This window comes from Brienomyrus brachyistius, chromosome 5, assembly GCF_023856365.1.
Source record: "Brienomyrus brachyistius isolate T26 chromosome 5, BBRACH_0.4, whole genome shotgun sequence".
NCBI lineage: Eukaryota > Metazoa > Chordata > Actinopteri > Osteoglossiformes > Mormyridae > Brienomyrus > Brienomyrus brachyistius.
The window spans coordinates 30,268,554-30,282,609 of record NC_064537.1 but is presented as its reverse complement, the minus strand read 5'-3'; the positions used below and the strand labels follow the sequence as shown (position 1 = coordinate 30,282,609).

Below are 14,056 nucleotides of genomic sequence, written 5' to 3'. Positions count from 1 at the left end.
TTTTTGCGTATTGCGTATATTCTCAGTACTGTAGTATGTAACTTTACAGCATTAACAGCACAATTTGTTGCGATTCAATCATGCTTTGGTAATTGGTTTTAATATGTACAAATGGTAAAGTGATTGCTGATATCTTATTGTTTTTTTTTTCTTGTTTTGCAGTAATGAACATAATAAACAACGATCATATTTGACAGTAACACAGGATCATCTTTCAGCTGCGCGCCTCAAAAGCGGCACAGCCTGACCACGCCCCTACGCTCCACGGAGCTGTTCTCGCGATATCACGTTTTCTCCACGTAATTTGATCGCGAACGCTTTTCTCTTTTCTTTCCGCCATAGTGCATTGCTGGTAAGGCGGATAAGTGCCTTTTGTGATAATCCAGTTAATATCTAAGCCATCTTTGCATTTACCAAATAGTCTGTTCGGAAAGTCCGAAGCGAACAAGCACATTATTTAGACAGTTGTGTTTTAACAGAACCCCGATGAGTATTTCATTTGTTTTAATCTCAAGTTGAAGGTCACTCCTTACTTTAGTTTATCGTGTTTATTTAAAGCAATGAGTCCAATCATCAGAGCTAATGCACTCCTCTTAAAAAGCAGTCGGTTAATGTCCAAGGTTTTTTCTCGCGGGTTGTGGCCGAAGTAGATAATACTCTGTATTTCAGTCATATGTCTATTAACTTAACCTGAATGAATGAGAACATTTGTAGAGCATAGAAACATGAATAGGTGATTAAATGCGGAGTGTTTGGCGAGTTGCAAATGTTTGCGATGTTTCCCGCATGAGACAGCTATTTTGTTAAACGTCAATCAGGTGTTATTAAGAAACATTGTCTTTACAGACTATTCAATAGGTAGGCGGTGCACTCATTTTATGGCCTGTTTATGCTTCTGTGCTTCTTAAATCAGTACTGTGTAAGTTAACTTTGAATTGTATCGACATTTTTTGTGGCGGGATGGTGGGCTTGCCCTGTGCACTTGACAGGCTCCATACAGGGTTGCCAACTCCTACATCTGGTGTGACACTCACACGTTAAGTCACCTAAATTACCTACATCAAATTCATTGGGGTAGTTTGCAGACCCTACAGACGATCTACAAGGTAATATATCTGTTACATATGTGAAAAGGCATGTGCATATATGTGCAGAATTGTCTCAAATTGAAAATCTCACGCCAGCCAGCTGACTGAGGTTGGCAACTCTGTCCACGTCTCTCGATAAGAGTTTGATGGTTGGATGTGTATGTATGTGGCTTAAATATGAAATGGAAGCTCCAATGCACTGACTGTCAGTTTGTTTTTTTCTGTTGAGCCTTCGGGCACCATGGTACGCATGAATGTTCTTGCAGATGCCCTGAAGAGCATCAACAATGCAGAGAAACGGGGCAAGCGGCAGGTTCTGCTCCGGCCCTGCTCCAAGGTCATCGTGCGCTTCCTTACCGTCATGATGAAGCATGGTGAGTCAGGCCCCTCCGTCACCCCTGGAAGTGTGACTGATGGACCTTCCCAGCCCCCCTGGGGTCATTACATGTGTTACAATCAAGGGTGGGGGCCAGTGCTACATCCCACCACCAGCAGCCAGTTACGGTACAGATGGTCACATTTAGTTACAGGGCCATGCAGAGTGTGCAGAGGCTGATGGAACAGGGCGCCTGTCGGTACAGGATCATGTACTTCGCAGTGATGGAGGTGTGCACATTATGGGGTGGAGGCTAGGGACTGTGCTTTGTTGTTGTCTTGGTTTGAGGTGCCCTCATCATCCTGTTCTCATCCTCTGCAGGCTACATTGGCGAGTTTGAGATTATTGATGACCACAGGGCTGGAAAGATAGTTGTTAATCTCACTGGCAGATTGAACAAGGTGAGTTTTCGATCTGCTCCTCGGCTTTTGTGTAAGATGCCTTTCCCACTGATTCCCCCCCCCCCCCTGTCTGGCAGTGTGGTGTTATCAGTCCCCGGTTCGACCTGCAGCTGAAGGACTTGGAGAAGTGGCAGAACAATCTCTTGCCTTCCCGCCAGTTTGGGTGAGTGATGGTCTTTCCATCTCGGTGTCAGTTGCCCGGATGTACTCCTGATTGCTCGATGACATCACTTGGGTTTGGTCAAGCTTGTTGGTCCTGCTGCAGCTGCCTCAGTCGAACCCACATGATGCGGTAAACTCACAAACATAAACTCACATCTCCTTGGCAGAGTCAGGTTGCACTCATTGATGTAGGTGTTGGTTATACATAGTGCTTGAGTTAAATGGACCAGAAGGTTCCACATCAAGCCTCATTAGGTACCTTGGAAACACTGTGGTTACTTCAGGAACTAGTTGGTAACGGCACATTTTTATGTTTCACATCTCAATGCGCAAGAAAGACATGCATGGAGACTCATCTCTGTTCTGACACTTATGTGGTCAATGGGTGCATTCAAACGCCGACTAAAAACTTACCTCTTTCCGGAAGTACTTGATTTAGCACTTCCTGGGTTATACTCATTATTATTAAAAAAATGTATTGCTTGCCAACAGAGTTTTTAGTGTGATAGTATTCTTAGCTGGGTTTAGCTAAACCAGTATCAGAATGTATTCAATGATCAATATCATTAAGCATTTATGCAAGTCGCTCTGGCTAAGGGCATCTGCAGTAAATGTACATGTAGCACAATTAGCTTAAAAACTATTGCTTTTAAGTAAACGGGTTACACAGCAAAGTGAGCTTTGTTTTTTATATATATAAATATACACAATATGTGTGTGTGTGTGCATATATATATATATATATATATATATCAGATATTGTACATTTGTTCACTACTTAAAGATATTTTGCGGTCATGTTTATATAGTATATAGTGGTATATAATTCTATGGTCATAGTAACCAATAAATAGAACACAATAAAATTTACGAAATACAAACTACAAATAACTGAACAGTCAGTCTGGCACAAAATGACAGCACCATAGACAGACAGTCTCTTTGCCAGTAGATGTGCTGGAGGTGCATTCTGGGGAATGTGGTTTGTATTCACTATCCTAGCTGCGCGTGGATAAACACCATGATCCCATTGCCTCTCGCCCTGTCCTGTGACTCCGCAGTTGAGCTCTGCACTGGTCATTTTCTTGTCGTCACTTCAGCGACTTAACCCGTACTTATTAAGAAAAACATTAGCCGGTTTCTCCGTGTAATTTTACTTTCGTAGCAGGTTCCATTTCACGGAGTGTGTCAGACTCTTTTGAATCAAGCATTCCCGTGTAAATCTGAATGATTAACCATGAAAATCAAACGTGTAAATGAAGCGCTGTCTTTTGAGGGCAGCGACTGAATGAATCAAATTTATTTAATCTCTGAAGGTGATTTAGCCCAGTAATTTGAAGTTATGGGCTTCCCTGTCTGAGTAATGAATGAGAACATGTTTGTGTGATAGTTACTGGTACTGATAATATGTTTATTGATCAGTACAGCGAGTCCTAGGTCAGAATGGGAGAATCTATTAAAGATGATTATGTGGGACTCATCTAATACCTCTCACATGCTCAACAGCCACAAGCAACAACTGGTTACTGGTCACAGAGCCTCAGGAGAGGATCAGGGGCAGCATGTCGGCATCCAGACAGAGAGTTTACCTGTTTAAAAGTGGGAGGCAAGGTAGAGGTGTTGGTGTGGCCAGCAGGTTAGCAATCCTGTGGCCTGTATGGATCCCAGTGCCCCAGTGCAGTGACGTGGACAATGTACTGTAAAAATGGCGCCTTCCTTCGGACGATGGATGAGACATAAAACCGAAGTCCTGACTCTCTGATGTCATAAAATATGGGCATCTTTCAAAAGAGGAGGGGTGCTACCCTGATATCGTGGCTAAAACTGCCCGCTGTGGTCCTTTCAGATCTTGCCTCCTAATCATCCCCTGTGTCTCATGGCGGTTTACCACTGGTATACAGGAACCAAGCCGTACCCAAGTCGTGCCACAAACAGAGATTAGTTACCGCACGGTTCCCGCTTGCTCCAGTTTTCCACTGCAGAATGGTCGGCTCGGTAGAGGTGTGGCCGGGATTGGAGAGTGACAGTGATATAAAACCGAAGAGACTCTTTACTGTTCAGACAGTGTACATCATGATTTACTGTGTGCTAATTTCCGGTAGCATCAAATGCTATGGGAATTAGCATTCGCTTGTGTAATTTTAAATTACGAATCCATTTCATTCAGCTGTTCTCTAGTCATTTTTAAGCAGGACATTGGAAATTTTCAAAATCCGAGTTATCGGGAATGCATCGATACACCACAATGTGCGATAGTTCTGATAATGAATAGTGTATAGATTATTTCCCTGCATTTCAACCAATCAGATGGTGGTGACACAACTGGCTGAGTTTGGTCACACTTTCACCCCTGCTAGCATGCAGGGCATTGTCAGAGTTGGTACAGCTCAGGTACAGTTTAGATCATTTACAATGGAAAACTGTCATTTTCTGGAATGGCTCGGGAAAAGCGCCATAATTAGTGAAATCCCTTCTTCCCTGCCCCTTCACCACTCTAGTTACTGTGTACTGAGCGCACTGGCACAGAATGGCTACTGTTGCGTCATCCAGGCGGGTGCTACACAGTGGTAATGGTGGAAATTACTCCCCATTGATTCTTTAATGGGCTTTGGGTGTCTTGAAAAGCACTGTATAAAATATGAAGTGTGAGAAGCATCGAAGTTACAAAAAAAAAAAAGTTATAGCTAATCATTAACTTTACCAGTTAAACCAGAAAGGTGGATGGGAATGGAAGCCAGTGGACACCCTATTATCCTTAACGCCAGTGAATGTTCCCGTGTAGATAACAGAATGTAAGAGAGGGTTGCATATGCGGATGGCCTGTAGTAACTTTTGGAATAAATGTGTCCACAGCATGGTATCACCCTATAAAGATTCCTATCAGGTGCATCCCATAGTGAGCAGCTTTTTAAATGCATCATTTCGGTTTTTTATGACTTTCCCAGTCTGGCAAATTTTACCAGCTGAGTGGATTTACTGCCCTATAAATATAAACCTGATGAAAACACATGGTGTGTAAGTGTGTGTGTGTGTAAAATTATATTCCTAGGTCAGGGAAAAGATGTAGAAGCAGGACCAACTGTGTGTAAACCAGTTGAATACAAACATGTGCATGTCCCATGTACACGTGTGCCTGTCGTGTAATGTGTACATGCGTCACTCTGACGTACGTGTGCTTCTCCTGTGTACATGTTTGTCACCCATGTATGTGTGTCTTTTCCCTGCAGGTACATTGTGTTAACAACCTCGGCTGGCATCATGGACCATGAAGAGGCTCGACGGAAACACACTGGAGGGAAAATTCTTGGCTTTTTCTTCTAAATGATTAAAACACACTTGCAAATAAATCCGATTCCACTGGCTGTATTGATTCCTGCTTTTGTCTCTCTTTCGGTCTGTCATTTTCCTTTAGTTGAACTAATTAACTTTTCTTGATTTTGTAGGTCCATTAAGTTTAATGTAAAAAGTTTGACTGTTTGGCGGTCACTCTATGTGACTACGGCAGTGAGTTCCTTCATATTGTTTGGAATCTCTACCTCTAGTGTGTGATTATTAATGCAAGCATGTGTGTGCCCTGCCACTGGATGCAGCCTGGCATTGTTGTGTCCTGTGGTGCTGGAGATGAGCTCCAAGGAAGTCCACACTGGAAAGGCATACTATAGAGGGATAACTGGATGGATACCTAGAGATATACGTATTTAGTATCCAGTGGAGAAAGCACTGTATTTTGAACGATATTCAAATTAAAAGCTTGTGTCCATCTGTACTGTTGAATGTGCCTGTAATGAGAAGGTTAAGACTGTATGCATTTATATTTAAGATATGCAAATTACATAAGGTAATGAGAATATGACTCGAATATACAGGGTTCTGAATAATTCTCATAATTCCTGCTGAACATTTAATCAGGACACTTGCAAATTTATTCTTAACAGTTAAGATGTGAGAAATCTTGAATCTGTTTTTCTTCCTGGAGCTGTGTTCTTCGTGTCCAGGCTTGCTGAGCTCCACCCCAGGGGTCCATGGGAATGTTACGTTGCAGTGCACCTGCGAGGAAACCGGAAGCTGAAACACCAGCGTTGTTTTCCTCCTGCTTGCCGTCTTCCCCCCTGCTGGTGTTTTCTTCTCCACACTCCTGCCCTTGTTCAGAAACGGCCTGCCTGTGGGTTCTGTTTGCAAAGTGTTAATTGCTGAAATGCCACCTGCCGGGCGCCATCCCTTGGAGACGAACGTGAGGAACAGAGACTGATTTGATATGCTGGACAGGCAGCTCCTTGAAGCTACACGATTATTTCTGCAGCCTGAATTAAATTTATTAAGCCATCCATCCATACATCCTGCTTCCAGCTGCTTATTCTGGCCAGAGCTGCAGGGCTGAGGTGCACCCTGGGTGGGATACCAGTTCCCTTGGGGACGAATTAAATTAGTTATCAAATGGACAACAGATCAGTATTATAGGTGGTGAGAGCCCAAGGATTTGTGGTTCTCTAATGGCTTAACCCCCCTACTCACTGGGGCGCATGGTGTCTCCTGCACCAGCACACGATCAGCGCATCACCCTGCACAACAGGAAGTGTACGGGCTTGTTTCCTGTTTCCTGTGCATGCAGATTGGCTTCCTCTGAAGCTCTTATCTCCTGACGGCATGCTTCTCCTTCCGAAGTAAGCCTGGGTTTAGGGGAATGTTGTTATATGTGGTGTTTGTGCACAAATATTTTTTTTAATTCTTATTTGAAATCTATGTAGGGTTGCACCACAAAAGGACCTTGAGGAAAAGATTTCCTTTGTGAAGTTTTTTTTAAAAAAATATTTAGCTACAGGAAGGTGCCATCATGTTTCTGTAAAGCAGCTTGTTTGAACATTTTTGAATATATTACTGCTGCTTCAGTTTTAGTTTCATGTCATACTGACATAAACACAGGCTTCTTCAAAGCAACCACAGGATGTTTGCCACTGTATCTGCGGGAGGCACTCTGGAGCACTGGTTGTCATATTTCCCAGTGAGACACACACTCCGTCCCGGCCGGCTCTGCTGTGTGACTCACCGGCACTAAAGATCGACACACATGGGATGCAGAGGATGGACCCGTGCGGTCACACTGCAGCTGCAGCACTGCGGGCAGGAGGCATGGTCTTCCTGTTTGCTTTAATGAGCCCGTTAAAGCACCATGGCGTTCCTCTGTCAGACGTGAAAATGAACAAACAGCTGGCCTTGAGCTGAGTCGTTATTATTCTAATGAGGCCATTTTTATGAACGCCTTCACTCACGATGATGCTCAGTTGAAGTTTGTCCCATTCGTTGCCAAGGGCGATGCTTCAATTCCGGACTGAATGTTTTTGGATTTTATTGGACTCCCGAGCAAGATGCTGAGCTGAATTATGCCGGTAATGTCCTCTCCTGTAAATGGGATTCATATATAAAAAATGCAAAATCATTCTGGATGGATCAATCTCCTAAGAAAATCATGATGTGAAAATGCACAAGGTCAATGGGCTGAGATGCTAACTGTTTTCTAACAGCAGGGGGCGACGTTTGTACGCCTTACAGTGGCGATTCTATTGTCAGTTGATATTTGCTGTTAAGAGGTGGTCCACTCATGGTTGATACAGTGGAGTGTGTTGAATGCTGTTTTCTAACAGCAGGTGGCACTGTTTGTAAGCCTTACAGTGGGGATTCTGTTATCAGCTCATATTAGCAGGCGATAGGTGGTCCTCTGATAGCTGATATGATTCAGAGTCAGACACTGTTTTTTAACAGTAGGGGGCGCTGCCTGTAAGCATTGAAGCAGTCATTCTGTTGCCTGCTGTTAGCAGTACAGAGGTAGGTCTCTGGTAACTGATCCGTGCTGTGTCTCTTGTGATCTAGCTAAGTAAACAGATTGTATTCAGATGCAAGTCCATGTGCTTGCATGCTTACCTTACTTAAACACTTTATTGACTGTTTTTACAATACTACGAAAGGCTTTTATTTCATAAAATCTTTCGCACTTCTAGCAGCTTATCCCTGCCTGTCTATATCTGTGTGTACATTTGGGTACTTGCCCAGTGCTTTTATCCAAAGTGACTCATCCCTATTTATATTGCTTCATATTTACTCCGGCCTCAGATACCCTCTACTAGGCCATAAACATGGTACCTTCCGTCTATGAGTCTGCCTCTAAGAGCTATATTAACTATTAACCTTCTATTCCAGCCCCAAAACATGTATAATAATAACAATGTAGCTGTATGGTACAGATTTGCAGACATTACAACTGGCTAATTCATGTCCAAAAATCTGCTGTTTGACCGGTTGTACAGCTGACATATAGACACAGATTAGTTGAGGATATTTGACCTGCTTCTGCTGGAAGCTCTTGACCCCTGATGAAGTACCAGAAGCTTCCGTTCCTTCTCTGACAGTTGCCTTATTTCTCTCTTTAAAGACAGCTGAAGTGTGTGTGAACTGCACAGATCTACAGTGCATCCATGATGCTAACAGGAGCTCACTGGATGTGTCAGTTAACGTGCTTCACAAAGCCAGAAATGTACAAAGAAATCTGAATTCAGTGAAATGTCTAATCCAATATATGTTAAATGTGTGAATTATTTTATACTAAAACGTAAAAACTTTCTATGAATATGAACTTGAAACAAACAATTTAATATAGTTTGAAATTTAAGGACTGTCAGACCTATACATAGATTCTTTATTTGTTCCTTATTTGCTTGAATAATGATGGTGCCCCCTCCCACCCCACCCTCACCCACAGAAAATGGGATGTCAATTGGAACGAGAGTGTCTACTAGACAAACTCACCATAATTACTCAAAATAGTTTAACTGTAGGGCAGAAATGATAACAGCTAATTCAGTCCTGTCTGGGAGCTCCTGATTTGTAGGGCAGCAAGAAGCATGTGCTATTAAAAGCAACCGTTAATCTCTATAACACAGTCATTAGCTTCTGAGTGTGGCCCCTGCTGCCTAGAACACTGGCTGCTCTCCCATTGGCTAGGGCCAGATGTGGCCAGCATGTGTGCCTGCTGGCTGCTGTCTCATTGGCTGGGGCCGGAGGAAGCCAGCGTGCGTGCCTGCTGGCTGCTCTCCCATTGGCTGGGGCCGGAGGAAGCCAGCGTCAGTGCCTGCTGACTGCTCTCCCATTGGCTAGGGCCAGATGTGGCCAGCCTGTATGCCTGCTGGCTGCTGTCACATTGGCTGGGGCTGGAGGTGACCAGGGTGCATTCCCGCTGGCTACTCTTGTATTGGCTAGAGCCGGAAGTAGCCAAGATGCTTTCCTGCTGACTGCTCCCCCATTGGCTGGGGCCGGAGGTGACCAGGCTGCCGAGTCGAGTTTTGCTGCCACCCCTCTTGCCCCTGGCTGAGTGGCTAAAGGTTAGCCTGTATTGTGGTTGGGAGATTCAGGATGGTCTTCTGAGAACCAAAATAGGGATGGGCTCTTCCAGTTTGTCTTTTTAGGCCTCAGCCAGTCACTGCCTAGCTGAGATCAACCGGAGAAGGGGGCTGTGGATGGATGGACTTCTCCAGGGCAGCTGGACATTATTTATATACTGTAATAAGCTTATGCTATGGTAGAGCTTAATTTGCCTTTAAAGTAAAATGATCAAATTTACTCAGTTAAATTCAGGAATTTTCTTCATTCGGACAATCCAATCAATATTTAGAATGTACATGTAGTTCATTTTTATTTATTTATATTAAATCCTTTGGGCTATATTAACACACCCTGAAATTAGCTTGCATTTTTTTAAAAGAATACCCTGTACTTATATGGACGTAACACAAGTAGCCTTAAAATAATCCCACATAATAATAGATAGGTTTGTTTAACCTGCTTGACCCAAATCCTGCAAAAAGCTCTTTCGTGTTACTCTCTTTTTACTTACAGGCACTAATATGTCATCTGCCATGTCTTAAAGAATTTCGTTTGAAATGGTCTTTCTTTCAGTGTAATGTTGAAATGTCTGTGACATGATCACATCCAATAAGGGGATCAGTTATAGTCCTGGCCTCAAAGAATAACGTAACATCTTTCAATCATATTAAAGTTTTACAACGACGGCGTTAAAGTTTTAAAATGGCTGCATTATTTAGAATTTGTTAAAGAAAATGTCAGTGTGACTTATTGTAAAAAGGATCCAGATCTGCTAAATGGGTTCTTCAGTAATAAAGTTTTAATCTGGTGAATGTAATTATAGCGTATGTAATGTCATGGGGATGGTGATTCATCAGGCTATATGGGGAGAGATCCTGCAAAGCTTACGTCAGTCAGGGAGCTGGGCAGCTGTGGGTACAGGAGTCTGGGCATGTGTGTCTCTGCCCTGATATATGACCAGCCAGGGACTGCACCGCAAGCCCAAAATCACACCAACCTGAGGTGAAATTCAGCTTCCTAAATCTCTCTTCACCTTCTCTTGTTCGAAATCTAACCAGAGATTCCTCAAAGCATAAAATTTGATGCCAGCCCTATCTCAGACTACACAGCAGGCCAGAGGCAGCCGGCTCCAGGCAAATGCTGAATGTAACTCGATAAAAAAGAAGTGAAACGAAACCATAACATTTATTTGTAACTTGGATGTAAAAATAAGAATACTACTTTTAGCCCCAAATATGTGTCCATGTGCCTTAAAAAAAACAGGATCTCTCTGCATTTCACTATGTAAGCACCAGGGGGCAGCATCTCCACAAGCGCCAAAGGCCATTGTCAGAAATTGTGGGCTGTTTTTTTTCTGTCTAGTGTAAACACTAATTAGCATTAAAATTTAAATAACAGTCAGCCACTAATCTAATTTTTCATTGTTTTTTTTTTTTTTATTAATTGGCATCTTTTGGAAGGGAAATACATATTTGGAGATATTAGCACCTGAATAGTCACAGCAGAAAGTGTGTTTATAGCACATCCTGGCTGTGTGAGACAGGTGTTAGCAGTACTTCTAACTCAGAGACAAATTACAGCTTTACTGCTTAGGAACCACATTAAGGTGGAACGGCCTGGTTGTCTGAGACAGGGGTTAGTAGAACTGTGTGTCCGTTCCGAGTTCCATCTAACCCACAGCTAAATCACAGCTACCGCACTTTACCGCTGAGGATCCACGTTAAGGGGGACTGACTTGGCTGTCTGTAACAGGTGTAAAGTCAGCTAAAGCGTTATTGACGTCTCAGCCCCGTACAATGCACAATGTAATGAAAAAATGCAACATTCTTGACAGGACAGGCATTACAGTGCTACAGTTGTAGTGCAGTTATATTGTATCTCTCCAGGGCTCTTTGCCACACCTGGCTACAGGGATCCTAAAGCATCAGCACATAAACTCCACCTTTCATGTACAGCATTGTCTTTTTTCTCTCTCTCTGCAGATGATTTAGAAATTGCAGACTGGCTGGGGGGGGGGGTTATACTTTCATCCAGTCACTTTAAAGGCAGTAACAAATTCATGTGTGCCTGCTGTTACACTGCCCAGTCACCCCGCGTACGTGATGTGCATCTGTGAAAGTGTGGGGGAGGGTTGTTTTTAGGGAAGACGAAGGTCTGCATGACGAATGAGATGTTTGGGAAAGCTGTGAATTTATGGACAGGACGGCTGCCATCTATCCAGCGCCGGATGCCGTCCTCAAGGGCACGTTCCCCAGCCGGGCTCCTGCTGGGGCAAGCGCTCCGGAGAAGGTCCGGTCCACTTGTTCAGCCCCTCCCTCTGTGAGCAGTAAAGGACTGCCGCTGAATTATATGCTTCTGACATGCCGATTGTCCTGTAATTTTTAAAATATTCAGCTTTTGAAATCGTTTTGTATAATAAACTATAAACGTGTGTGGCTGTGGGACGCAAGATGCTCACACTGTACTCATCTAAATGATGCAGCAAGCAAAACTGTCTGTTTCAGACTGCATACTTATTAGTCATTTGCGATTCCATCATCTAAATGCTCTGACTAACAGCTTCCATGCGTCACTTTTGAAAGGCTTTTCTGTCCTTCCTTCTGCAACTTCATTTTGTTTTTTGTTCTTTTTTTTTGCTCTCTGCTGATGTATGATTATGGGACACATGCAGATCCACCCATGACCACCTTGTACTGTACAGAATTGGAGGTGTGGAATATGGATGTGTTGTATTATCTAATTGTTATGACCGTAATAAACACCTGTTAGGTGTTTATATGATAAATATATGCAAGTGTCATTTACAGGTTAAATCAGGACCACTTATTTACTGCTGATGTAAATGAGAATGAAGTGGGGGCCAGGGGTGGCTCTGTGGTGCTGTGGCCAGCTGGGGGCCAGGGGTGGTGCTATGGGCAGCTGGGGGCCAGGGGTGGTGCTATGGGCAGCTGGGGGCCAGGGGTGGTGCTATGGGCAGCTGGGGGCCAGGGGTGGCCCTGTGGTGCTGTGGGCAGCTGGGGGCCAGGGGTGGCTCTGTGGTGCTATGGGCAGCTGAGGACCAGGGGTGGCTCTGTGGTGCTATGGGCAGCGGGGGGCCAGGGGTGGCTCTGTGGTGCTATGGGCAGCTGGGGGCCAGGGGTGGCTCTGTGGTGCTATGGGCAGCGGGGGGCCAGGGGTGGCCCTGTGGTGCTGTGGGCAGCTGGGGGCCAGGGGTGGCCCTGTGGTGCTATGGGCAGCTGAGGACCAGGGGTGGCCCTCTGGTGCTGTGGGCAGCTGGGGACCAGGGGTGGCCCTGTGGTGCTATGGGCAGCTGGGGGCCAGGGGTGGCCCTGTGGTGCTATGGGCAGCTGGGGGCCAGGGGTGGCCCTGTGGTGCTATGGGCAGCTGAGGACCAGGGGTGGCCCTGTGGTGCTGTGGGCAGCTGGGGGCCAGGGGTGGCCCTGTGGTGCTGTGGGCAGCGGGGGGCCAGGGGTGGCTCTGTGGTGCTATGGGCAGCGGGGGGCCAGGGGTTGCCCTGTGGTGCTGTGGGCAGCGGGGGGCCAGGGGTGGCTCTGTGGTGCTATGGGCAGCGGGGGGCCAGGGGTGGCTCTGTGGTGCTATGGGCAGCGGGGGGCCAGGGGTGGCCCTGTGGTGCTGTGGGCAGCGGGGGGCCAGGGGTGGCTCTGTGGTGCTATGGGCAGCGGGGGGCCAGGGGTGGCCCTGTGGTGCTGTGGGCAGCTGGGGGCCAGGGATGGCCCTGTGGTGCTGTGGGCAGCTGGGGGCCAGGGGTGGCCCTGTGGTGCTGTGGGCAGCGGGGGGCCAGGGGTGGCTCTGTGGTGCTATGGGCAGCTGAGGACCAGGGGTGGCTCTGTGGTGCTATGGGCAGCTGGGGGCCAGGGGTGGCTCTGTGGTGCTATGGGCAGCTGAGGACCAGGGGTGGCTCTGTGGTGCTATGGGCAGCTGGGGGCCAGGGGTGGCCCTGTGGTGCTATGGGCAGCGGGGGGCCAGGGGTGGCTCTGTGGTGCTATGGGCAGCGGGGGGCCAGGGGTGGTGCTGTGGTGCTGTGGGCAGCTGGGGGCCAGGGGTGGCTCTGTGGTGCTATGGGCAGCGGGGGGGCCAGGGGTGGCTCTGTGGTGCTATGGGCAGCGGGGGGCCAGGGGTGGTGCTGTGGGCAGCCTCTGACCTGCAGGATCCCAATGTGGGGTGAGCATGATCTCTGAGCGAGGGGGTGCTGGTAGGGCGTAAGTGTGATGGAGTGGCATCCCACTCGCTGTGCCTTCTGCCCTGTGCCCTGTGCCAGTTTGACGGCTCACTATGACCCAGGATAAGTACTTATGGAATATGATGGATTAGCAGAGGCCAGGGGGCTGGGGGTAAGCAGATAAAAGGTTGAGCCTGTGTAGTAAAATTCAGCCTGTGTAGTAACATTTAACCTGTATAGTTATAGGGTAAGTATTACTATGCAGGGTTAATATTAATACACATGTGTAGTAATATTTACTCTGCATAGAAATAGACTGTAAAGTAATAACCCATATAATACTAATTAAACTAAACCCTGTATAGGAATATGTAAATTGTAAAGTAATATCCGGTGTAATAATATTTAACCTGTACATGCCTGTGGTCAAGTAGGGACAAATAGGGAACTGGAGGGGGGCAGGAAAGAGAGCCCAGGT

General features: G+C 45.9%; 1 protein-coding gene across 1 annotated transcript; it reads left to right on the top strand.

Annotated features, from left to right (window-relative positions):
* Nucleotides 1-193: 193 nt before the first annotated feature.
* LOC125742870 (40S ribosomal protein S15a-like) lies at nucleotides 194-5,389 on the top strand. Its single transcript, XM_049015285.1, has 5 exons — nucleotides 194-352; nucleotides 1,318-1,462; nucleotides 1,786-1,865; nucleotides 1,943-2,028; nucleotides 5,255-5,389. The coding sequence occupies exons 2-5, from the start codon at nucleotides 1,330-1,332 to the stop codon at nucleotides 5,346-5,348; spliced, it is 393 nt and encodes a 130-aa protein (XP_048871242.1). The 5' UTR covers nucleotides 194-352; nucleotides 1,318-1,329; the 3' UTR covers nucleotides 5,349-5,389.
* Nucleotides 5,390-14,056: the final 8,667 nt, after the last annotated feature.